Source organism: Hemitrygon akajei, unplaced genomic scaffold (genome assembly GCF_048418815.1).
Source record: "Hemitrygon akajei unplaced genomic scaffold, sHemAka1.3 Scf000106, whole genome shotgun sequence".
In the NCBI taxonomy this organism is placed as follows: Eukaryota; Metazoa; Chordata; class Chondrichthyes; order Myliobatiformes; family Dasyatidae; genus Hemitrygon; species Hemitrygon akajei.
In genome coordinates this window covers 1,003,359-1,025,099 of record NW_027331992.1, presented here as the reverse complement: position 1 = coordinate 1,025,099, position 21,741 = coordinate 1,003,359, and the positions used below count along the sequence as shown (strand labels likewise).

The window sequence follows — 21,741 nt, the reverse complement described above, 5'->3', positions numbered from 1 at the left end:
GCCTGTCTGAGAGGTGCGAAGTGGTTTAGTGTGCTGGATTTGAGTAGTGGATATTATCAGATCCCGATGACTGATGACGTCATTTATATGTCCCCTGGGATTCTTCCAGTTCGAAATGATGCTCCAGGGCATATTGGGAGCCCTTGCAAACTTCCAGCGGTTCATGGAGAAGACTGCGGGGGACATGAACTTGCTTGAGGTGTTGCTGTATTTGGATGACCTCATAGTATTTGGATTCAGCTTGGAAGAACATGAAGCGAGGCTACTGAAGGTGCTCGGCCGCCTGAAAGCTGAAGGGTTAAAACTTTCCCTGGACAAGTGCCGGTTCTGCTAAACGTCTGGTAACTATGTCTGAAACAACCTCACGGAATGAAGCAGCTACAGACCCGGCAAAGATAGAAGCGGTGACCATTTGGGCAAGGGCTCAGACTGTGAACGCTCTGCGCTCGTTCTTCGGGTTCTATGGTTATTATCGGAGATTCGTGAAGAGCGACGCCAAAGTGAGTCACACATTGAATCAGTTTCTGTGTGGTTACCCTCCCGTGGGGAGAGCGAGAAATTGAAAGCAGCCCTTTGCAGAGAGTTGGGATGTAAACTGCGAGGAGGCCTTTCAGTCGTTGAAGGAGCCGCTGACACAGGCGCCGGTGCTGGCTTTTGCGGAACCCCGATTGCCGTATGTACTGCACACATATGACGGTCAAGAGTTTTTTTTAGGGTGCATGAGGGAGTGGACAGTGACGAAGAGTGGTAGAAAACATACCAGTTCAGGTCATCCCCGGACGGACTGAATGAAATCAAGCCGTGCATTCGCTGCAGACGACGGAAGACAGCGCCTATGCCGGCAGCTTCTTTGTCCCACTTGCAGAGTGCACGGCTCCTCGTCCTGGAGTGTATGGATTTCCACTCAATAGAACACGATGCCAGCAACATTGCAAATGTCTTGGTCATCACGAAACTCCACATCAGATATGCTCAGACTTTTCCTACCAAGGACCAGAGCGCGACTACGGTGGCAAAAGTGTTATAGGAGAAGTATTTCGTTGATTATGGCCTTACCAGGCGGATACATAGTGAAGAGGGACGAGAATTCGACAGCAGACTCATCCATGAGTTACTGGCCATGCTTGGAGTCGAGAAGTTTAGGACCACGACGTATCACCCTTATGGCGATCCCCAGCCTGAAAGGTTTAAACGGACTTTGCTAGACATGCTCGAGACCCTGGAGATCAGCGAGAAGAGAGGGTGGAATCAACATACTGGGCTTCTGGTTCACAGTTATAATTGTACACAAAATGAAGCTACTGGATACACGCTATATTATCTGATGTTTGGGCCCGAAGCGATGTAGCCCATTGACTTTTGTTTTGAGACTGACGAGGGTGATATTCAAACGAAGACTTATTTGAAGTATGTGTGTGGTATGAGATCTGAAAAGGGCTTATGAATTGGCTAAGGTCGCGGCCGCCAAGCAGAATCGAGGAAAGAAGAGGCGGCATGATCATAAAGTGAGTTTCTCCCAACTCCTGCCGAGGAATTTGGGACTACCTGGAAAGCACAATTTGGCTGACCGCTGGGCGGCCACACCCTATGTGGTGGAGAGTCAGATGCCAAACCTACCAGTTTTCCGATTGAAACCAGAGGAGGGGAATGGGCCTGGCACGATTGTCCATCCGATCTTGCTATTGCCCCTGGGACAAGAGGTGCAGGTTGACCCAGAGCCCAACTTTGAGTTTACACCCAGTAAGAGAACTTTGCCAAAAGGCAGGACGACTGCAAGTCCCACAGCGGGAGAGGATAGGACGGCCTCCACCCCCGAGAAGGATGGTTTGCTGCCTTGCGGGTACCAGGGTTTGTGATGTCTCTGATCGCGAGCACGGCATTCTGAAGTGGGAGGGTGATCAGCCAGTTGTCATGGTACACATCGGTACCACTGACGTAGGAAGAAAGAGTGAGGACGTCCTGAAGAGTGAGTACAGAGAGCTTGGTAAGAAGTTAAAAAGCCGGACCTCAAGGATGGTAATCTCATGATTGATACCAGTGCCACGTGCCAGTGAGGGTGAGAATATGATGCTCTGGCGGATGACACGTAGCTAAGGAACTGGTGTAGGGGACTGGGTATCAGATTTCAGGTTCATTGGGACCTCTTTAGGGGCAGGAGGGACCTGTACAAGAGAGACGGGTTACACCTGAACTTCAGGGGGACCAATATCCTTGCAGGAAGGTTTCTTAGTGCTATTGGGGAGGGCTTAAACTACAAACGTAGAAGGGGGATGGGAACCAGTGTGCCAGACCAGATAGTGGAGCGGGGGTGAAAATAAATGATGTTAAAAGTTCATGCAAAGTCACAAATAGAAGGGTTCTGTGTATTTTTAATAATCTTCTGAGGTGTGTCTATTTCAATGTGAGGACTATTGTGGGGAAGGCTGACGAGCTGAGGGCATGGATTGGCACATGGAATTACGACATTGTAGCAATTAGTGAAACCTGCCTGCAGGAGGGGCAGGACTGGGAGCTCAGTGTTCCAGGTTTCCGATGTTTCAGGTGTGATAGACGCAGAGTGATGCGGGGGGGGGGGGGGGGAGGTAGCTTTGTTAGTCAGGGAAAATTTTCCAGCAGTGCTCAAGCAGGACAGATTAGAAGGCTTGTCTACCGAGGCCATATGGGTGGAGCTGAGAAACAGGAAAGGTATGACCACATTAATGGGATTGTATTATAGACCACTCAATATTCAGCGAGAATTGGAGGAGCAAATCTGCAGAGACATAGCAAATAACTACAGCATACATAAAGTTGTGATCGTAGGGGATTTTAATTTTTCGCATATTGATTGGGACTCCCATACTGTTAAAGGTCTAGACGGGTTAGAGTTTGCAAAATGTGTTCAGGGATGTTTTCTAAATCAATATATAGAGGTACCAACTAGAGTGGATGGAATATTAGATCTCCTGTTAGGAAATGAGTTAGTGCAGGTGATGGAAGTGTGTGTAGGGGAACACTTTGGTTCCAGTGATTATAACACCATTAGTTTCAACTGGATCATTGGTAAAGATAGATCTGGTCCTTCAGTTGATATTCTAAACTGGAAAAAGGGCCACATTTGAAGAAATGAGAAAGGATCGAAAAAGAGTGGATTGGGACAGGTTGTCTCTGGCAAGGATGTGATTAGTAAGTGGGAGGCTGAAGGCCTGAAATTTTGAGAGTTCAGAGTTTGTATGTTCCTGGCAGGGATAAAGGCAATGTGAATAAGGATTAGGAATCCTGATTCTCCAGGGATTTATCTCAGATAAAGAAGAAGAGAGAGATGTATGACATGTATGGGAAACAGAGAGCAAATCAGGCGCTTGAGGAATATAAACAGTGTAGAAAAATAACACTTAGGAAAGAAAGCAGGAGGGCTAAAATAAGACATGAGGTAGCTTTTGCAGTCAAGGTGAAGGATACTCCAACGGGCTTCTACAGGATTATGAAGACAAAAGGATAGTAATGGCTAAAATTAGTCCTCTTGAAGATCGGAGTGGTCGGCTATATGTGGAACCAAAAGAAATGTGGAAGATCTTAAATTCTGTTTTTTGCGCGTCTGTATTTCCTAAGGAAACTGACATGAAGTCAACGTTAACAGGGCAAAACAGCAGTGAGGTCATGGAACCTATACAGATTGAAGAGGAGGAGGTGCTTGCTATCTTGAGAGAAATCAGAGTAGCTAAATCCCCAGGACATGAAAGGGCTTTCCCTCGGACCTTGAAGGAGACTAGTGTTGCAATTGAGGGGCCCTGGCAGATATATTTAAAATGTCGGTATCTACGGGTGAGGTGTCGGAGGACTGGAGGATAGCTCATTTTGTTCTGCTGTTTACAAAAGGCTCTGAAGTTAATCCCGGAAATTTTAGGCCAGTAAGTTTGAAGTTGGTAGCAGGTAAATTATTGGAAGGGTTACTAAGAGATAGATGTACAAGTATTTGGATAGACAGGGACTTAATAGGGAGAGTCAGCATGGCTTTGCGTGTGGTAGGTCATGTTTCACAAATCTATTAGACTTTTTCGAGGAGGTTACCAGGGATGTGGATGAAGGGAAGGCAGTGGATGTTGTCTACATGGACTTCAGTCAGGCCTTTGACAAAGTCCTGTATAGGAGGTTAGTTAGCAATATTTTCTGTCGCTAGGTACACATGGTGAGGTAATGAGCTGGATTAGAGATTGGCTCATTGGGAGAAGCCAGGGAGCGGTAGTAGAGGATTGTTTCTCTGAGTGGAGGCCTGAGACTAGTGGTATGCTACAGGGATCAGTGCTGGGTCCATTGTTATTAGTCATCTATATCAATGATCTGGATGATAATGTGGCAAATTGGATCAGCGAGTTTGTTGAACATACAAAGTTTTGAAGTCCAGTGGACAGTGAGGAAGGTTTCCAAATCTTGCAGAGGGATTTGGTCCAGCTGGGTAAATGGCGTCAAAAAATAGCAGATAAAGATTAATACAGACAAGTGTGAGGTATTGCACTTTGGAAAGACAAACCAAGGTAGAACATACAATGGTAGAGCCCAGAGGAGTACAGTAGAACAGTGAGATCTGGGAATACAGGAACAAAATTCTCTAAAAGTGGCGTCACATGTAGATAGGGTCGTAAAGAAGTTTTTGGTATGTTGGCCTTTATAAATCAAAGTATTGAGTATAAGAGTTGGAATGTTATGGTTAGTTTGTATAAGGCATTGGTGAGGCCGAATTTGGGAAATTGTGTGCAGTTCTGGTCACCAAATTACAGGAAGGATATCAATTAGTTTGAAAGAGTGCAGAGAAGGTTTACAAGGATGTTGCTGGGACTTGAGAAAATGAGTTACAAAGAAAGTTTGAATAGGTTAGGGCTTTATTCCCTGGAGCGTAGAAGAATGAGGGGAGATTTAATAGAGGTATATGAAATTATGATGGGTATAGATAGAGTGAATGCAAAAAGGATTTTTCCACTGAGGCTAGGGGAGAAAAAAAGACAGTAGACATGGGTTAAGGGTGAAGGGGGAAAAGTTTAAAGGTAACATGGGGGGAGCTTCTTCACACAGAGAGTGGTGAGAGTGTGGAATGGGCTGCCAGTTGAAGTAGTGAATGCAGGCTCACTTTTAACATTTAAGAAAAACTTGGTCAGGTACTTGGATGAGAGGTGTATGGAGGGACGTAGGCCAGGTGCAGGTCGGCGGGACTAGGCTGCAAAATGGTTCGGCACAGCCAAGAAGCGCCAAAAGGCATGTTTCTGTGCTGTAGTGTTCTATGGTTCTATGACTGTTGTATGCATTCTAGCCAATCGGGATTTTGTCGCCCTGTCTTTTGAAGCTGGTAGGAGTTGATTTTGAGGACTTTTGTCAGAGAGGGAGGGACATGAGGAGGGAAGGCGCGAATGGAGAGATTTGGTAGACCGCCGGACGGGGTGGACTCGGAGCAATGGTCCCAAGGGTAGCGACGATCAGAGGAGGTCGATGTTGAGCTCCTGTCTGCGCTCTGACACTTGTATGCAGCGTAAGACAGTCCAGAGATCCCAGGAATTAACCTCGTGAATCTACGCTGCACTTCCTCTACAGCCAGGATGTCCTTCCTTGACCCTGGAGACCAAAACTGTACACAATACTCCAGGTGTGGTCTCACCAGTGCTCTGTACAAATGCAAGAGGATTTCCTTACTCTTGTACTCAATTCCCTTTGTAATAAAGGCATGGCTGCTTGGTGATCTCTCGGACCCGATCTGAGACACTCCTGATCCTGGCAACAGGCAGACAACCTCCTCTGGCTACGCTGTCCCTTATCAAGACAGCGGTCATCTTTACCTCTCTGCTCTTTGAGCCACAGCACCAGTCTCAGTGCAGGAGACCCGGTGTCTGTGTCTCCCCGTCATTGATCGTCCTCCACAACAGCTTCTAATGTTTTACTCATAATTGTGGAGAAATTGCTACAGGTGTACTCTGTGCTTGCTGTGCATTTCCTTTGTTTTACTTGACAATCACACAGCTACGGTCTACTGCAAACTAGCTCCCTATTGCTCCTTTCCGTCACCTCTTCATTGTCCCGAATGCGTGGAAGATCATCAGCTGCTTTTCGATTTATTTCATACTTTCTTTCAGAAGATGCAACTCGGTGCAGTTTTTGCAGATTTGTCTATCGAAGAGGGATTCGTCAGATAAGGCGGAAAGTTCAATTGCATGTACTCAAGCCTGTACACATGCAATTGAACTTTCCGCCTTATCTAACGAATCCCTCTCTGTAGATTGGTTGCCGCACACATCATCGCACTTGAATGTTGGCCAAATTACTAGTGTCTTCCGCAGTGATGGTCAATGTAAATACTAATTGCGCTCATCCACCATGTCTCTGAATCCTATTCAAACCCCTCCAGCAACATGTTCAATTTATATTTGTTCCTTCTAGACTATTGCTTCTTGTTTCGCTATCTAAATATTGTTTCGCTATTCTTCTAGGATCCCAGGGTTGTCCGTCTTAATTGTACAAAGTGCGCTCATGAGGTCTCACGTCGTTACCCACGGCCAGATCTTCAACTCATTTCAGGTGCTCGGCCTTGTGCCCTGTTTAATAACTCACCCGAGCTTTGGCCCAGAGCTCGGCTCCCCTCGCTACTCGCTGACCGTCACAGTTCTGCATCGCTAGGCATTCCGCATTGCTGGCAAGTCCTCTAAACCGTTGTTTATTTCAGATTCTTCAAACAGATCCCTTTTCAAACTAACCTGCTCGAAGGTCTTGACAGCGAATGAGAAATGTGGTACGCTCTGACAGGACTGGGAAATGGACCAAAGGGTGGTTTAAGAAGCCGGGAGGTGATTACGCGTTACTGAGAAAGATTTTTCTAATTTCCCCCACAGGAAAAGCAGATGCAGAACATCTTCATCTCAGCGACGTTGTAAAAAGCCCTCGTAAGTAGAATTCGAAGACCAGGTCTGTGCACGGGGCGATTAAAGTGTTGCCGTATCGGGTGGCTGCTCCACCTGACGGTCGGGTCGGAAACGCTTCGGTAGCATTATGCGATCCTAGCTCGTTAACCAGCTTCGTGCGGCAGGTTGTGATCCTTAATAAGTTCCCTCATAAGCTGCAGCACGGTGCACCTGGTGCAGATTTGCTTATCCGAGAGGGTGGACGAGGTCTAGACATCCCGCATTGCAAAAACACCGCCGCTGTACCAATTCTCGCTAACCGACGAGGAATGGAGAAATAAGATCAAGTGATAAAGTTGCCGATAACTTTCCACCGCCTACGCTTGAGGATCTTGGACTGGCGCACTCTAAAGCCTAACACACACAAGTGCATTGCCGGGACGCACGCGCTTGAATTTTCCGCTTTCCCATTGAATCCCTCTCTGCCGATGGGTGTCCGCACATTTCCCTTGAGATGTTGCGCAGATTACTGGCGTCTTCCACAGTGAAGACAGATTCAAAGTACCTGTTGCGCTTATCCATCATTTCCCTGAGTCTCATTCAAACTTCTCCAGCGTCACGTTCAATTTGTAACTGTGCCTTAAAACCTATCGCTTATTCTTTCCATATCTTCAAATGTGTTTTTCCAGGGCCCCTTTGTTGTCGACCTTAGTTGTACAGAGTGCGCTGTTGTGATCTCACGTGATCATCTATTGCCAGCTCTTCAACCCACTTCATGTGCTCAGCCTTTAACCCTGTTTAGTACCTGAGCCGAGATGTGGTCCAGCCTTGAGCTCCCTCTCTGCACTGGGGCGGTCGCGGTTCTGCGTCGCTATACATCCAACTTTGCTGACAGGCCCAGTCATTCGTTGTTCTTATCAAATTCTTCAAACTCATCCCTTTTCGAAATGACCTGTTGTTCTGATTAAAGTTAAAAACAGTGCACAGTGAGAGGATCGGGAACAAGTTCAAAGGTTGGGTTAATGAGCCGCGAAGCAGATAGGCTCCAGATTACAGAGATATAATTGTTTCTATTTTGCTCACAGATTTCCCCACCTCAGTCCACTTGCAGGGATGCCTGGTTTTCAACTTGAGGGGTAAGTGGAAATTGAAGACTAACTGTTTTGCTGTACCGAGTGGGTGTTCAAACTAATGGTAGGGCCGGGTGTGCTCCGTTAACACTATGTTATCTTAGCTCGTTAAGCCGCATCTGTAGAAATTTGTGAAAGCCTTTCAGAAAATCTAATAAAACAATAATTGATTTTTCTTTACGTCCGATTTACTAAAGCAGTTGGGCGTGGTTAAGATAAAATGGCAGGGATAAGAGATCCAGTATGATACAGTTGATGAAGGGCCAGCAAGTTTATAAGTAGATGATGTGAGTAAGATGCTTGTAGCGAAGGACAAGGGCAGACAGAGCAAAGAGATCAGTTCTACGGCAGAGGTGAATTTCAAATGGCGAGGAATGCTGGACTGACCCTGCCGCCTTTAGATGCGTGCAGCATTAAGAATGGAATGGACCAACAATTAGACACTGACGCCATGGGCATCACTGAGTACCGGCTGAAAGACGGTCGAATGCGGGATCTTAACATCTAAGGATATCCTTTTTTGTCAACAGCACATGCAGGAAGGCATATGCGTTGGGATGGCTCTGCTGGTAACAGATGATATAACATTTGCAGAAAGATGTTAGGGTCAGAGAATGTGGAATCTTTGTAGGTGGAGTGGGAAATTCTACGAATAAATACACATGCGAATAATATATAGAAGTCAGAATAATAGAGAACATGTGTATATTACTTTGCAAAGGGAGCTCAGAAAGCGCATGTAGGAAGGAAATCGTGAGTTAAATAGGAGGACAGATTCAGGCAGATAAGGGAGACTGCCAAGCGGAGCAGTTATCAATGGAGAGTTCATCGGTCGAAGTGATCTCAGGCAGAACGGTAGGGCATTGGTTCATTCGGGATTCGTCGACAACGGGTCGAAGTGAGGTATGTAAACTCTGAGGAAGAGAAACAGGATATATTTCTGTGAGGCCGGTGTTCTGTACTGGGTGTGAGATGTGGGAAATCCGGGAGGCACCCAGCCTGCTGGACTATTACATACACATCAGGTGCGTCGAGCTGCTGCTCTTTAGGGACGAATTAGGGTACTAGACAGGTAGCTCGATGACCTTCGTCCTGTCAAGAAAAGTGAGAAGGTGTAGACAGGAATTATAGGCAAAGCAGGATATGACTAGCTCCCTACAGCTCTTATCTGTCACCTCCTCATTCTACCTTATGAGTTGAAGATAATCAACTGCTTCTCCAGCTCGTTCAAACGTTCTCAGAGAAGCGGCAGCACGGTGCAGCAGGTGCAGATTTGAATATCCATAAAGATGGACGCCATGTAGACCTTCCGCATCGCAAACTCAGTAGAAAACACTACCTCCGGAGGAATTGGCACTGCCAGATGAGAAATGGAGAAGTACGAACACAATGATAAAGTTGTTACCTCCCTTAAGTGTGAGGATATGAGACAGGCGCACTCTAAAACTTAGCACAATAAAAGGCACCCCCACAAAGCTGCACTTGAACTATCCGCCATTTCTGTTGAATCCCTCTCCGTTGACTGGACCCGTCACGACACGCATGCCTCTGCATGTTGCTCAAATTACAGGTATCTTCCACAGTGAAGACAGATGCAAACTACCTATTCCGCTCATCCAGCCATCCATCCAACATTTTCCTGAATTGCATTCAAAGCTCTCCAGCACAATTTGCAATAGCCCAAAGTTCACGTATCCGTATTTTCAATTCTGTTCTTTTGATATCCGCCTGAATCGCACAAGAAACTTTGATACCTTTGCTAATCGAAATCCTATCAACCTTCACTTTAAATGTCCACAAGAACATGGAGTCCACGTCCATGTATAGCAGTGAATTCCTTGGATTCACCATCCTCTGGCTGAAGAGATGCTTCGTCATCTCGATACTAAAGGGATGTCCCTCTATTCCTAAGTTTGCACTCTGGTCCACTCTATGTCGGCAGTTCAGCAGATCCCTGCTCATTGTTCTAACCTCCTGCGAGTACAGGGGCAGTCCCATCCAATGCTCCTCTGAGGATAACGCTTGCATCTCCGATAGCATTCTTGTGATTGTCCTCCTGAACATCGCCAACGCCAACGCACACTATGCTGTGTAAGGGGTCGACCACTGCTAGCAGTACACTGAATGTATTATGATCAGTGATTCATAAATCCTCAGCATTACCTCTTTGCGTTGGCATTTTAATCCTCCCGAATTGAATGCTGACACTGCATTTGCCATTCTTGCTGTCAACAGACCCTACATGTTAACCATTAGGGAATCCTGCACGAAGATACCAGCATCCATTGGCACATCTGTTTAATGGATTTTCACACCGTTGAGGAAGTTGTTTGCGTCTTTATTCATTCTACAAAAGTGCATGGCCATCAATTTCCTGACACTGTATTCCATCTGACAAATCCTTGCCTCATTTCCAAATCCGTTTTAGTACGTGTGAATTTCTCCGACTTCCTCAAACTTCGGCAGCACCAACCCCCCACCCCCAACCTGCCTGTTCACTAACCTTGGTAGCGTTTGCAAGGGTGGACACAAAACCAGCCATTCCGTCATCGAAATCTTTTGCATATCACGTGAAAAGTCCCGATGGCAACACCGATTCCTGAGGAACAACTCGATAAGCTGCCAGCTAACCAGATAAATCCCCGTTTGTTCCAGCTCTTTCCCTCCAGTCATCGGTCTCATGTAGGAGATATTGTTAACCTGCAAATATGGACCCGGGCTTATGTACCTTCAGATATGTCAGTCTTCGGATCCACCTCCAGTCTATTCAGCTTCCCGATCTACCTTTAGACCTTTTAGCTTTCCTATCTAACTTCTGAGGATTTAGCCTCCCGATCTATGTTTACACCTTGGTTTCCGGATCTACCTGTGTCATATCTTCCTGATGATTTGATTTCACTTTTTACCAGCAGAGCATTACCATCCCCTTTCCCTTCCTGCCTACACTTTCGATACAATATGCATCCTCTGTACATTAAGTTTCCAGCTACAGCCAATTTCCTTTTTGCCATGGTTGAGTGAAGCCTTCAAAAACATACTCGCTATTCTGGAACTGTGCTTCAAATTCATCGACCTTACAGAGTACACCTTGGGTATTAAAAAAAACACCCTCAGTCCTGTAGTCGCCCTTTTCAATTCCACATTGCTACTAATACTGTTGACTGCAAATGTATTCTATTATCAGACTCTCCTTGCTAGCCGCCTCACTACACACTGGCTCTGTTTTAAAAACAACTACGACAGGTTTGGCGCTATCAAACGGTTCTCATCACCCTGCTGAATTGATTTAAACATACATGTATCCGCAAGCACTTTGGATTTCTCCGGTCTCCGGGTGTAACCGACCCTGTTGCACAGATCATGTCTTCCCCGGAAGATATCCCAATGATCCGTAACTCTTGCCACTGCCCCCTGTACCAGATAGTCAGTCAGGCATCGACTTGTAAATTTATTCTATTTTTACCTTCATTGGTAAGTGAAATAGGGAGGAATCGGGCGATTATCATCCTTGATGTCCTCTTTACCTGCTTTCTACCTAATTCCCTAAAACCCCTCTTTATGACCTCATCACTTCGTCTACCTATGTCATTGGTGCCAATATGCAGCAAGATTTCTGGCTGCTAATCATTGCCCTTAGAATCATTGAAAACTTACAGCACGACACCAGCCCTTCGACCCACAGTGCTCTGCCGAACATGTCCATATCTTAAGAAATATCTAGGCTACCCCACAGCCGTCTATTTTTCTGAGCTCCTTGCACCGATCCAGGAGTTTCATAAAAGGCCCCATTGTTTTCGCCTCCACTACCACCGTCAGCAGCCCATTCCACGCACTCACCACTCTCTGCGTAAAAAAAACGTAACCCCGGCATCTTTCTGCACATACTTCCAAGCACCTTAAAACTGTACCTCTCGTGTTAGCCATTTCTGCCCTCGGGGAAAAAAATCTCCGGCAATGCACATGATCAATGCAACTCGTCATCTTTTACTCCTCTATAAGGTCACATCACATCCTCCGTCGCTTCAAAGAGAAAGGGCCGAGTTCTCTCAAACTATTCTCATAAGACATGCTCCCCAATCCAGGCACCATCCTTGCAAATCACCTCTGCACCCTTTCTATGGCTGCCACATCCTTCCTGTAGTGAGGTGATCAGAGCTGAACACAGTATTCCAAGTGGGGTCTGACCAGGGTCCAATATAGCTGCAAAATTCCCTCTTGGCTCTTGAACTCAATCCCACCGGTTACGAAGGTGTGCCTTGTTAACCAAAAGAGTCAACCTGAGCAACAGCTTTGAGTGTCCTGTGGGCTCGGATCCCAAGATGCTGAATGGATGGGTGGGATCCTTAGTAATACCAAGCGCCCTGCAAATGCATTACTGCTGATAAGTTCCCCAGATGAATTTTAGGGATTTCCGTATGAACCTCTCAGCCGTTCTCACTGTCAGTTGCAGTGACTCCAGGGCCGATTCTCCTCTGCTCCTATGCCAGATGGAGATACAATTGGCAAGATGTTCGCAGTCGTACTCCTTTAATTTGCAGTTCCGATGGGTTTGGGAGCTTGGCTTGCCCCAGTCTAATTCGGATTGAAGTTGCAGCTGTGCTTCCCTGTTCAGGTGTTATTAAGTCTCCAGGTGAGGTCATCGCTAATGTGAACTCCAAGAAACATCATTAATGAGTACTCATGTTAACAAACAAAATTATTCTGAATTGGAGAATTCTTTGGCGAGGGAGTGCTACAAGGGGAAAGCAAAAGCGGAGTACCTCTCCCACAATTCTGTCCACGCGGCTCAGAAGGCTCCGGAGCTATAGTCGGAGGATTTGCTGGAACTTTTGCGAGTGTTTGAAGCTGACATAGCTGGAAAGTGGGAACCAGTATAATAGCACTGAGGACGAGTCAGCAGGTTTTGAAGTAAATGATGAGTGTAAAATGAATATAAGAAAAGACATGCCAATGATTGCGTCCAAATGGAGACAGAGTAAGCAGCTAAATTGTACCTCACAGGGATAATTCAAAACGGCAAATAATGCCAGACTGGACGTGATACATGTGATTGAACTGGCATAGTATTTTGAACAATGTAGACGAGCTCATGACGCAATTAGAAATTAGTCGGTATGACATAGGGGGCGCCGCTGAGGCATGGCTAGCAGAAGGCCGTAGTTCAGAGATTAGCATCGAAGGATACTCTTTGCACCAGAATGACAAACAGGAAGGCAGAGGCGGTGGTGTGGCTCTATTGGTAAGAGATGGAGTTACATCTCTAAGAAGGGAATAACGACAGAAGATTTTGAATCTTTGTGGGTGGAGTTAACGAAATACTAGCGTAAAATACCAGTTAATAGTACTAATAATAGTAGCAAAGGAGTGCGGATAAGATTGCAAAGGAGCTGAAAAAGGCATACAATAATGATAATGACTTAATTGTAATGTGGGAATTTAATATGGAAGGGTTTGGCGAAATTTGTTGGTGTCGGATCGCAAGTGATGACATTTGTTGAATGCCTATGGGAGGGTTTCTTAGGGCAGCTTGTTCTCTAGGCAATTAGGCGAAGGCTATCTCAGATTGGATGTTGTGTTTTAACGAACATCTTATTCGACAGCTTAACGTATAGGAATCCTTATGTGATTAGAACATGATTGAATTCGGACTGACATTTGAAAGGGAGAAGCATAACTCACATGTATCAGTATCGCAAAGGAATAAAGTGAGTTACGGAGGCATGATGCACGAGCTTGCTCAGGTGGATCGGAGGGGCATACGGGAGGTGATGACGGTAGAGCAGAGATCGCTGAAGTATTTTGGAATAATGTATAAGGCACAGGATAGTCATGTTCCACAAAGGAAGATGTTCTCAAGTGGCAGAGGAAGGCAATCTCTTATTGTCACCGTATCTTAAAACTTTTCTTCCAATGTCCATTTCTTGCCCGTCTTAATCGCACAAAGTGCATTGCTGAGATCTCAGGTGATCGTTCACTGCTCGGTCTTTAATCCAGTCGATGTGCTCAGCATTTCTCCATGTTTCATCGCTCACCCGAGATCTAGTCCGGCTCTGAACTCCCCTCTCTGACCCCGCCCATCGCAGTTCTGCGTCGCTCAGCATCCCGCTTTGCTGGCAGGTCCTCTACTTCTTTGTTACCTTCCTATTCTTCAAACTCATCCCATTTCAAGCTGAACTGATTTAACGTTCTGACAACGAGTCAGAACAGAGGGACGCTGTGTCAGGATCGGGAAATGGTTCAAACGATAGAATAATGAGCCGGGTAGCAGATGAGTTCCAGATAACGGAGATATAATTATTTATACTTCTCCCCACAGGAAGGTCAGACGCAGCATACGTGCACCTGGAAAGGGGTAAGTGAGTCTGTGCGCGGGGTGATAAGTTAACCAAAGTGTCGTTGTACGCGTTGGGTGCTCAAGCTGACGAACAGGTCGGATGTGCTCAGGTAACACCATGCGACCATAGCTCGTTAAACTGCCTCATGTGCGGCACCTTTCTGAAAATCTAAGGACACAGAAACAATTGACTTTACTTTCCTTTAGCTGAGGATGAGCCAGCGATTTCACAGGTAGATGATGTGTGTGAAAAATGCCTGTAAGGGATCATAGATCAATGATTGAGAACAAATACAGACAGAGCATAAAGGGAAATTCTACTGCAAATTTCAAAGTGGCGAAGAATAATTTGCCGCTAAAGAAGTTGTATTTAAATGCGCGCAGCATTCTGAATAAGGGGGACGAACTCGTGTTGTTATGACGTCATGGGCAGGCCCAACCCCTACGTCAGAATGCTGTTCATTGACTTTAGATCGGCATTCAATACTGTGATCCCCTCCAAGCTGATTGCCAAAATTCGTCAGCTTGATATCAGCTCATCCCTCTCCATTTGGACCTTGGACTTTCTGACTAACAGACCCCAGTCTGTTAAGTTAGACGACCTCTCCTCCTCCATTCTCATCCTGAATACTTGCGTTCCTTTAGGCTGTGTGCTGAGCCATCTTCTGTACGCCCTATTCACCTATGACTGCGTTCCTGTACGTTGCTATGATTCCATAATCAAGTTCTCAGACGTCACCACGGTGGTTGTCCTGATCACAGGGGATGATGAGATGACCAACAGGGACGAGGTCCAACACCTGGCTACGTGCTGTGCCGACAGCAACCTGGCCCTTAACACAGAGAAGACCAAGGAGATCCTTGTGGTCTTCAGGCATGCTAGGAGCCACATTCATGTCCCCATCTGCATTAACGGAGCTGTAGTGGAGCGTGTATGAAGCTTCAAATTGCTTGGTGTCCACATTTCCGATGATCTTACCTGGTCCCTGAACTCCTCCATCCTGATCAAAAAGGCGCAACAGCTCCTTTATTTCCTGAGGAGCAGCAAAACGTTCACCTCTGTCTCAGGATACGGACTAACGTTTATCGCTGTGCTATTGACAGCACCAACTGCATCTCAGTGTGGTATGGCAGTTGTCCCGTATCGGATTGCAAAACACTCCAGCGTGTGGTTAAAACAGCCCACCTGATTAATGGGACCAAATTGCCCACCATTCAGAACATCTACCATCAACGCTTCCTGGTCAGGGCATAAAGATTTATTAACGATGCATCTCACCCTAATCATGGAGTTTTTACTTTCCTCCCATCCGATAGGTGCTACAGGAGCCTCCACTCCCCAATCCGCAGGTTCAGGGAGAGTTTCTTCCCTGAGGCTGTGACACTGCTGAACCTCACATCACAGCGCAAAACAGTTTTGCATCCATATTGTCCTATCTCAGTACTTTTATATTTGTGTGCTGTAGCACTTCTTATTCACAGTTTTTTTTTTATTTAATAACACTATTATTTTGTACTTTTGACTCGAAGCTAATTGCATTCCATTGGCTATGTATCTGTACTTGGCACAATGACTATAAAGTTGAATCTAATCTAATCTAATCACTGAGTAATAATTTAAAGAAAGTTGGGTGCTTGACATCTAAGGATATACTTTTTTAAAATTAAAAGACAGGCAAGATGGCATATCCGGTGGGTGGCTCTCTTGGTAATGGTATTCTATCGTTAGGACGAGATGACTTAGCTTCAGAGAATGTAGATTTTTTATTGGTGGAATTGGGAAAATGCAAGGGTAAAACATATTGTAGAAATCATATATGACATCGAAATGGTAGACAAGATGTGTGGTTTAGATTGCAGTTGGAGCTGGAAAAGGCATGCAAGAAGGAAAATGGCAGAATTATAATGGAAAATTCAGTATGCAAAACGATTGAGAAAGTCATGTTGTGTCTGACCGCTAGGGAGGAATTTAGAGCAGCTTTTGCTTGACCCTACTCGGGGAAATCTATCTTCGACTGGATGCTCTGTAATAACCCAGATCTTATTTTGGAGCTTAACGTAAAGGAACCCATAGGAGGCAGTGATCATAATATGACTGAATTCATACTGCAATGTGAGAGGCACTAACGTAGGTAGAGGTTTTGGCAATTTTGTTCAGTTATCTCAGGAATTTAAAATAATGCATAGGGATCTTATTGAGACCAGCCTAATGTTGAAAGGACTAGATCAGGTGGACGTGGAGAGGGTATTTCCTGCGTGGGGAATCCAGAACTAGAAGGCATTTCTTGCAAATTCATGTACGATTCTTTAGAATGGCAGCTTAAGTCACTATCTCCTCCGGGAAAACACGTATTAAGCCCCGTTAACCCATCAAGTGTGGTATTTTTCAAAGTATTTGAACTGATAAGAGGGGCAAGAATAGGGAAAACGAATGGAAATGAAAAAGCGACTCTGCGGCCGAGAGGAGAGCAGCGAGCGGCTCTCCTACCCAATCCCGTACTAGCGAGGCGGACGCTGGGGCTCGTTCAGGCTAAGCGGCGAATATGATCGAAATTTTGAAAGAGATAAGGGAGTTCCAGAAAGATATAAAACAGCAGCTACATGATATTAAGTCAGAGCTCGGCATCGTCAATCAGAAAATAGCGGTGGCAGAGACTCGAATTGAGAAGGTGGAAGATCGCGTTCAAAACGTTGAACGGATACTCAGTAAGACGATAAAGATGTTAAATGAACAAGAAAGTAAACTGCTTGACCTGGAGGGAAGATCACGGCGGGAAAGTATCTGAATATACAACGTTCCCGAAGGATCTGAGGGTTTGTCTGTGACGGAGTTTGCCGGAAAGTTGCTGCAGGACGCGCTGGAGCTTCCCCCGACTGTGGAGCTGGAAACTGAGAGAGAGCATCGTGTGCTCGCCCCGAAGCCTGCCCGCGCTGCAGAGATAAGCCCCGTTCGATCATAATTAAACTCCTTCCATGCAGTACCAAGGCGGAGATTCTACGAAGGGCTTGAGGTCGGAAGAGGGTGTTTTTAGACGATAAATTAATATATTTCGACCAAGATAACACCCCCCCCCGCGGTCCTGCAGAAACGTAAAGAATAATCTGAAGTAAAGCGAATGCTAAAGCAAGAAAGGATTAGATTCCAAACTCCGTACCCTGCTAAACTTCGAGTGTTTTATCAAGATGAGACAGTGGAAGAGGTAATTACAGACATGAACGCCAGAGGGTTGCCCGATAGCGTGATCAAAGCGAGGGAAAGCCTTGCAGATGAATTATCCCGCTCCGCTTGGGAAATATGTCGAGAATCGAGAAGGCAGGAGACGGGAGGAGGCCGAGAGAAGTATATCAGGAAGAGACTGGGAGTTTTCCAATGACAGCCGTCACCCCCTCCAGAAAAGCCATTAGGTTTGGCTAACTTTAAAAATGTTGAAAAGCTAAACGGAAGCAAAAGTAGACGGTGATATACCTATCTCGAGAAATACTTATTATAATGTGGATTTTATATTACTCAGTTATTCTTCTTTATTCGATCACTTACTCCTTTTCCTCACCAAAATATATATATGTGCATATATGTGTACGTATATAATATTTAGGGTTTCACTGCACCTTCCTGAAGTCCGCAAGTATGTCTTTTGTCTTCTCCACGTTCAGGCTTCGGCTGCTCATTTTACACCAATCCCCCACGAGCTACACTTCCTCTCCACACTCCCTTCCGTCAACCAACAACTGTTCTGCTGAATGGAAACACGTTGACACGGTTTGATCTCCAAACCGGTCGCTGCTATCGATCAGGTAATCATTCCTCCACGTGAGACGAACTCGCTGCAACTCGGTGGCCTTCGTCTTCTCCGGAGCTGGAACTTGCTGCTCCTGGTGCAGATGTGTTTATTCGGGATGTTGAACGTCAGCCTGACTTCCCACATTCCAACACTGCACCAGGAACGATACTTATTTAAACAATCTGCTCTAAGTACAGAGAGGGAGTGAGTTACAGGACAGTTTACCTCAACTAACTTGATCTCCCGAAAGCCAGACTGACTGTATATACCGGCACCTTCCGTTAATGAAACCCAGTTGCGAACTGATCGCCTCTTAAGTAAAAAAAAACAGTTAAAGAATTACTGCCCTTATAACTTGATCGCCACCCTGATTCCAAACCTAGCTCTTCTGATGCAGCCTTGGCGTTGATTGTCCGTCTAGGCGAAAACTGGCTCGAAACACTGTTTTTCTTTAATCTGATGCGTCTCCCTGACAGAATATATAGTTCGGTTTACTCACTGTCATTTGTTGGTTGGTCGTTCATTGAATCTGAAAAGAACATCCCTGGGTTGGATTGTCCACGTGATAAAGCACTCCAGAGATTATTACCCTGGACTCATATTTGTCGGAATTCTACAGAACTCTCTAAAATTTCCATGCAGAACTCCCTCACATTGACTACCTGTATCGTTGGGTTCAACGTACACCAGGAAGTATGCTTGCTCACCCTCGCCATTGGGGTCCCAAAAGCCCGATCTGAGACATTCCTGAGCCTGCAGCTCCAACTAACAGACGCGGGATGGAGAAAGTAGAACACACTGATAAATTTGACAGATGTTTTTATCTCGCTTAAGCCTCACTATCTTAGACAGGCGCACTGTAAAGCCTAGCACTCTGAAAGGGATTTCCGCGAAAAGGGCAATTGAATTTTCCGCCATTTCTGTTGAGTCGCTCTCTGTTGACTGGTCGCCGCAGAACACATTAGCCTTGAGATGTTGATCAAATTACTGGTGTCTTCCACAGTGAAGACAGATGCAAAATACCTATTACGCTATTCCATCCATCATTTTGCTGAATCGCATTCACACCTCTCCAGTACAATGTGTCATTGTGTCTTCTCGCTTATCGCTCGTTATTTCCGTATCTTCAAAGCTATTGCCCGACTTATCGCACAGAGTGTGCTGCTGAGATTTCACGTCATCTCCACAGCTATCTCTCCAACCCAGTTCATGTGCTCAGCCTTTTACCCTGTTTAATAACTACCCGAGGTCGGGCCCAGCTTTGACCTCGTCTCTCTGCACCCTGCCCGTTGCAGTTCTGCGTCGCTGAGCATCCCGCTTTGCAAGCAGATCTACTGATGCTTTGTTTTCTTCACATTCTGCAAACTCACACTCTTTCGCACGAACCTGCTCAAAAGTTTTGACAGCGAGTCAGTAAAGAGGGATGGAATGACAGAAGCGGGAAGTAGTTCACTGGATGATTTAACGAGACGGGAAGCAGATAGGTTCTAGATTACGAAGATATAATTCTTTCTACTTTGCCCACAGGCCCGACAGACCCGCGATAACTGCACCCCCAAGAGCTTCTCGCCGTGGCAGGTGAGTGGAAATGGAAGGCTGTGACTGTGCACGAGGCGATAGATGAACCAAAAGTGCTGGTGTATCGTGTGGGTGCTCAAACTGACGATCGGGTCGAGAGCTCTCTGGTAATGCCATGCAATTTAGTTCGTTAAGCAGCCTCATATGTGGCACCTTGTTAAAACGTTTCTGGCAATCTAAGAAAACAACAACTGACTTTTCTTTGCCTTCAGATTTCCTATAGCTGTTGGGCGTGTTTAAAATATTATGGCAGAGATAAGGGATCGAGTATGATGCAAATGATGATGAGTCGGCAGATTTACAAGTAGTGGATGCGTGTCACATGCATGTAAGGGAGGGCAAGTCAAGATTGGTGACAAATGCAGACAAAATAAATAATTAAATTCTACCACTGAGACAAAACTGAGCCAAAGAATGTAGGACTGAAGCTTTCGCATTTAGATCCGCGCAACATTCAGAATTACGTGGACGACCTTGTGGTGCAACCAGAGATTTCTCGCTATGAAGTCGTGGGCATCACTGAGTAGTGCCTGAAAGAAGGTCATAGTTGAGAGCTTAGCATCTTCGGATATACTTTATCAAAAGGACAGATAGGAAGGCATATGCTGTGGGGTGGCTCTGTCGCTAACAGAAAGCATTACAAATTTAAAAACGAAACACGTGCAGCACCTTGTTAAAGTCTTTCTGAAAATCTAAGGAGTGAATATCAATTGACTTTCTCAGATTTACGAGAGTTGTTTGCAGTGGTTTAAACTAATATGACTGAGGAATGTGAACAGTATGATACAGCTGAATATGAGCAATCTGTTTTACATTTAGATGCTATGTGTAACATGTACATGTGTTTAATGATGGAAAAATCCATGACTGGGTACAAATACAAACAGAACAAAGAGTTAAATTCCATCACACAGTCAAAGTTCAAAATGCGGAGAATATAGGACTGAAGGTGCCGTATTTAAATGCGCGGGGCATTCAGAATAATATAGACGAACTCGTGGTGCAGTTAGAGTTTGGTCGCTATGACATCGTGGGCATCACTGATTAGTGGCAGAAAAAAAGCAAACGTTTCGAGTATAACATCTAACGATACACTTTGTATCAACAAGACAGATAGGAAGGAATATACAGTAGGGCGGCTCTGTTGGCAACAGATGGGATAACATCTTCAGAAAGAGGCGAAAACAAAGGTGGAATCTTCGTTGGTGTAGTTAGGAAAATCTAAGAGAAAAATACACATTGTGGGAATCATATACAGGCCTCAAAATAGTAGACATAATGTATGGTTTAAATTGCAAAGGGAGCTAGAAGAGGCATATAAGAAGGAAAATGACACAATCTTAACGGGAACTTCAATCCACAAGGCTATTGGTAAAATCAGTTTGCCAACGCATTGCAAGTTAGGAATTCGTTGAATCGCTATAAGATTGCTTTTTAGAGCAGATTGTTCTCGAGTCCACTCGTGAAAACTATTTTACACTGGACTTTCTGTAATAATTCAGGAAGGTTGACGTACATGGAATCTTAGGAGACGGTGATCATACTGCACTTTGATAGGAAGATGTATAATTCACATCTCATAGTATTAGATTGGAATAAAGGGATTTATAAGGGCTTGAGTGATGTGCTTGTCCAGTTGGATTGTTGGAGAATATCGAAGAGGGTGATGGCAGACCAGAGATGACTGAAGATTCTGGGAACAACTCAGAAGGAACAGGACACATATGTAAGACAGCGGAAGAGTTTCACAAGTGAACAGGGTAGTCAACCGTGGCAGCTAATGGAAAATAAGGACTGCATAAAAACAATAGAAATGGCTTTTGTTTCAGCAAAAGTGACTAGGAACCTTTTCAATTCGGGAAAAAAGGCATCCAAAAAGGAATAAGAATGGAAAAGATGACATATGAGAACAGACTAGCGAAAACGATAAGTCCAGAATACTAAAAGTTTTTTTTTTGTTATATAAAGAGAAAAAAGGAATTGAGAGTTGATATTGAAACATTGTAAAATGTTGCTGGTAGAGTGCTAATGGGGGCAAGAAATCGCCAGTCAACAAC

General features: G+C 45.2%; 1 protein-coding gene across 6 annotated transcripts in view; it reads left to right on the top strand.

The window, feature by feature from the left end:
- Positions 1-21,741, top strand: part of LOC140723262 (uncharacterized) — an 85,503-nt gene that overhangs the window by 33,539 nt on the left and 30,223 nt on the right. For 4 of the 6 annotated variants that reach the window (XM_073037870.1, XM_073037871.1, XM_073037873.1 and 1 more), the window contains 4 exons: positions 6,852-6,902; positions 7,946-7,996; positions 14,307-14,342; positions 19,634-19,684. In XM_073037870.1, the coding sequence (XP_072893971.1) occupies positions 6,852-6,902; positions 7,946-7,996; positions 14,307-14,342; positions 19,634-19,684 (189 nt within the window). The remainder of the gene's footprint in view (positions 1-6,851; positions 6,903-7,945; positions 7,997-14,306; positions 14,343-19,633; positions 19,685-21,741) is intronic. The other 2 variants (XM_073037874.1, XM_073037872.1) reach the window with 1 other exon arrangement.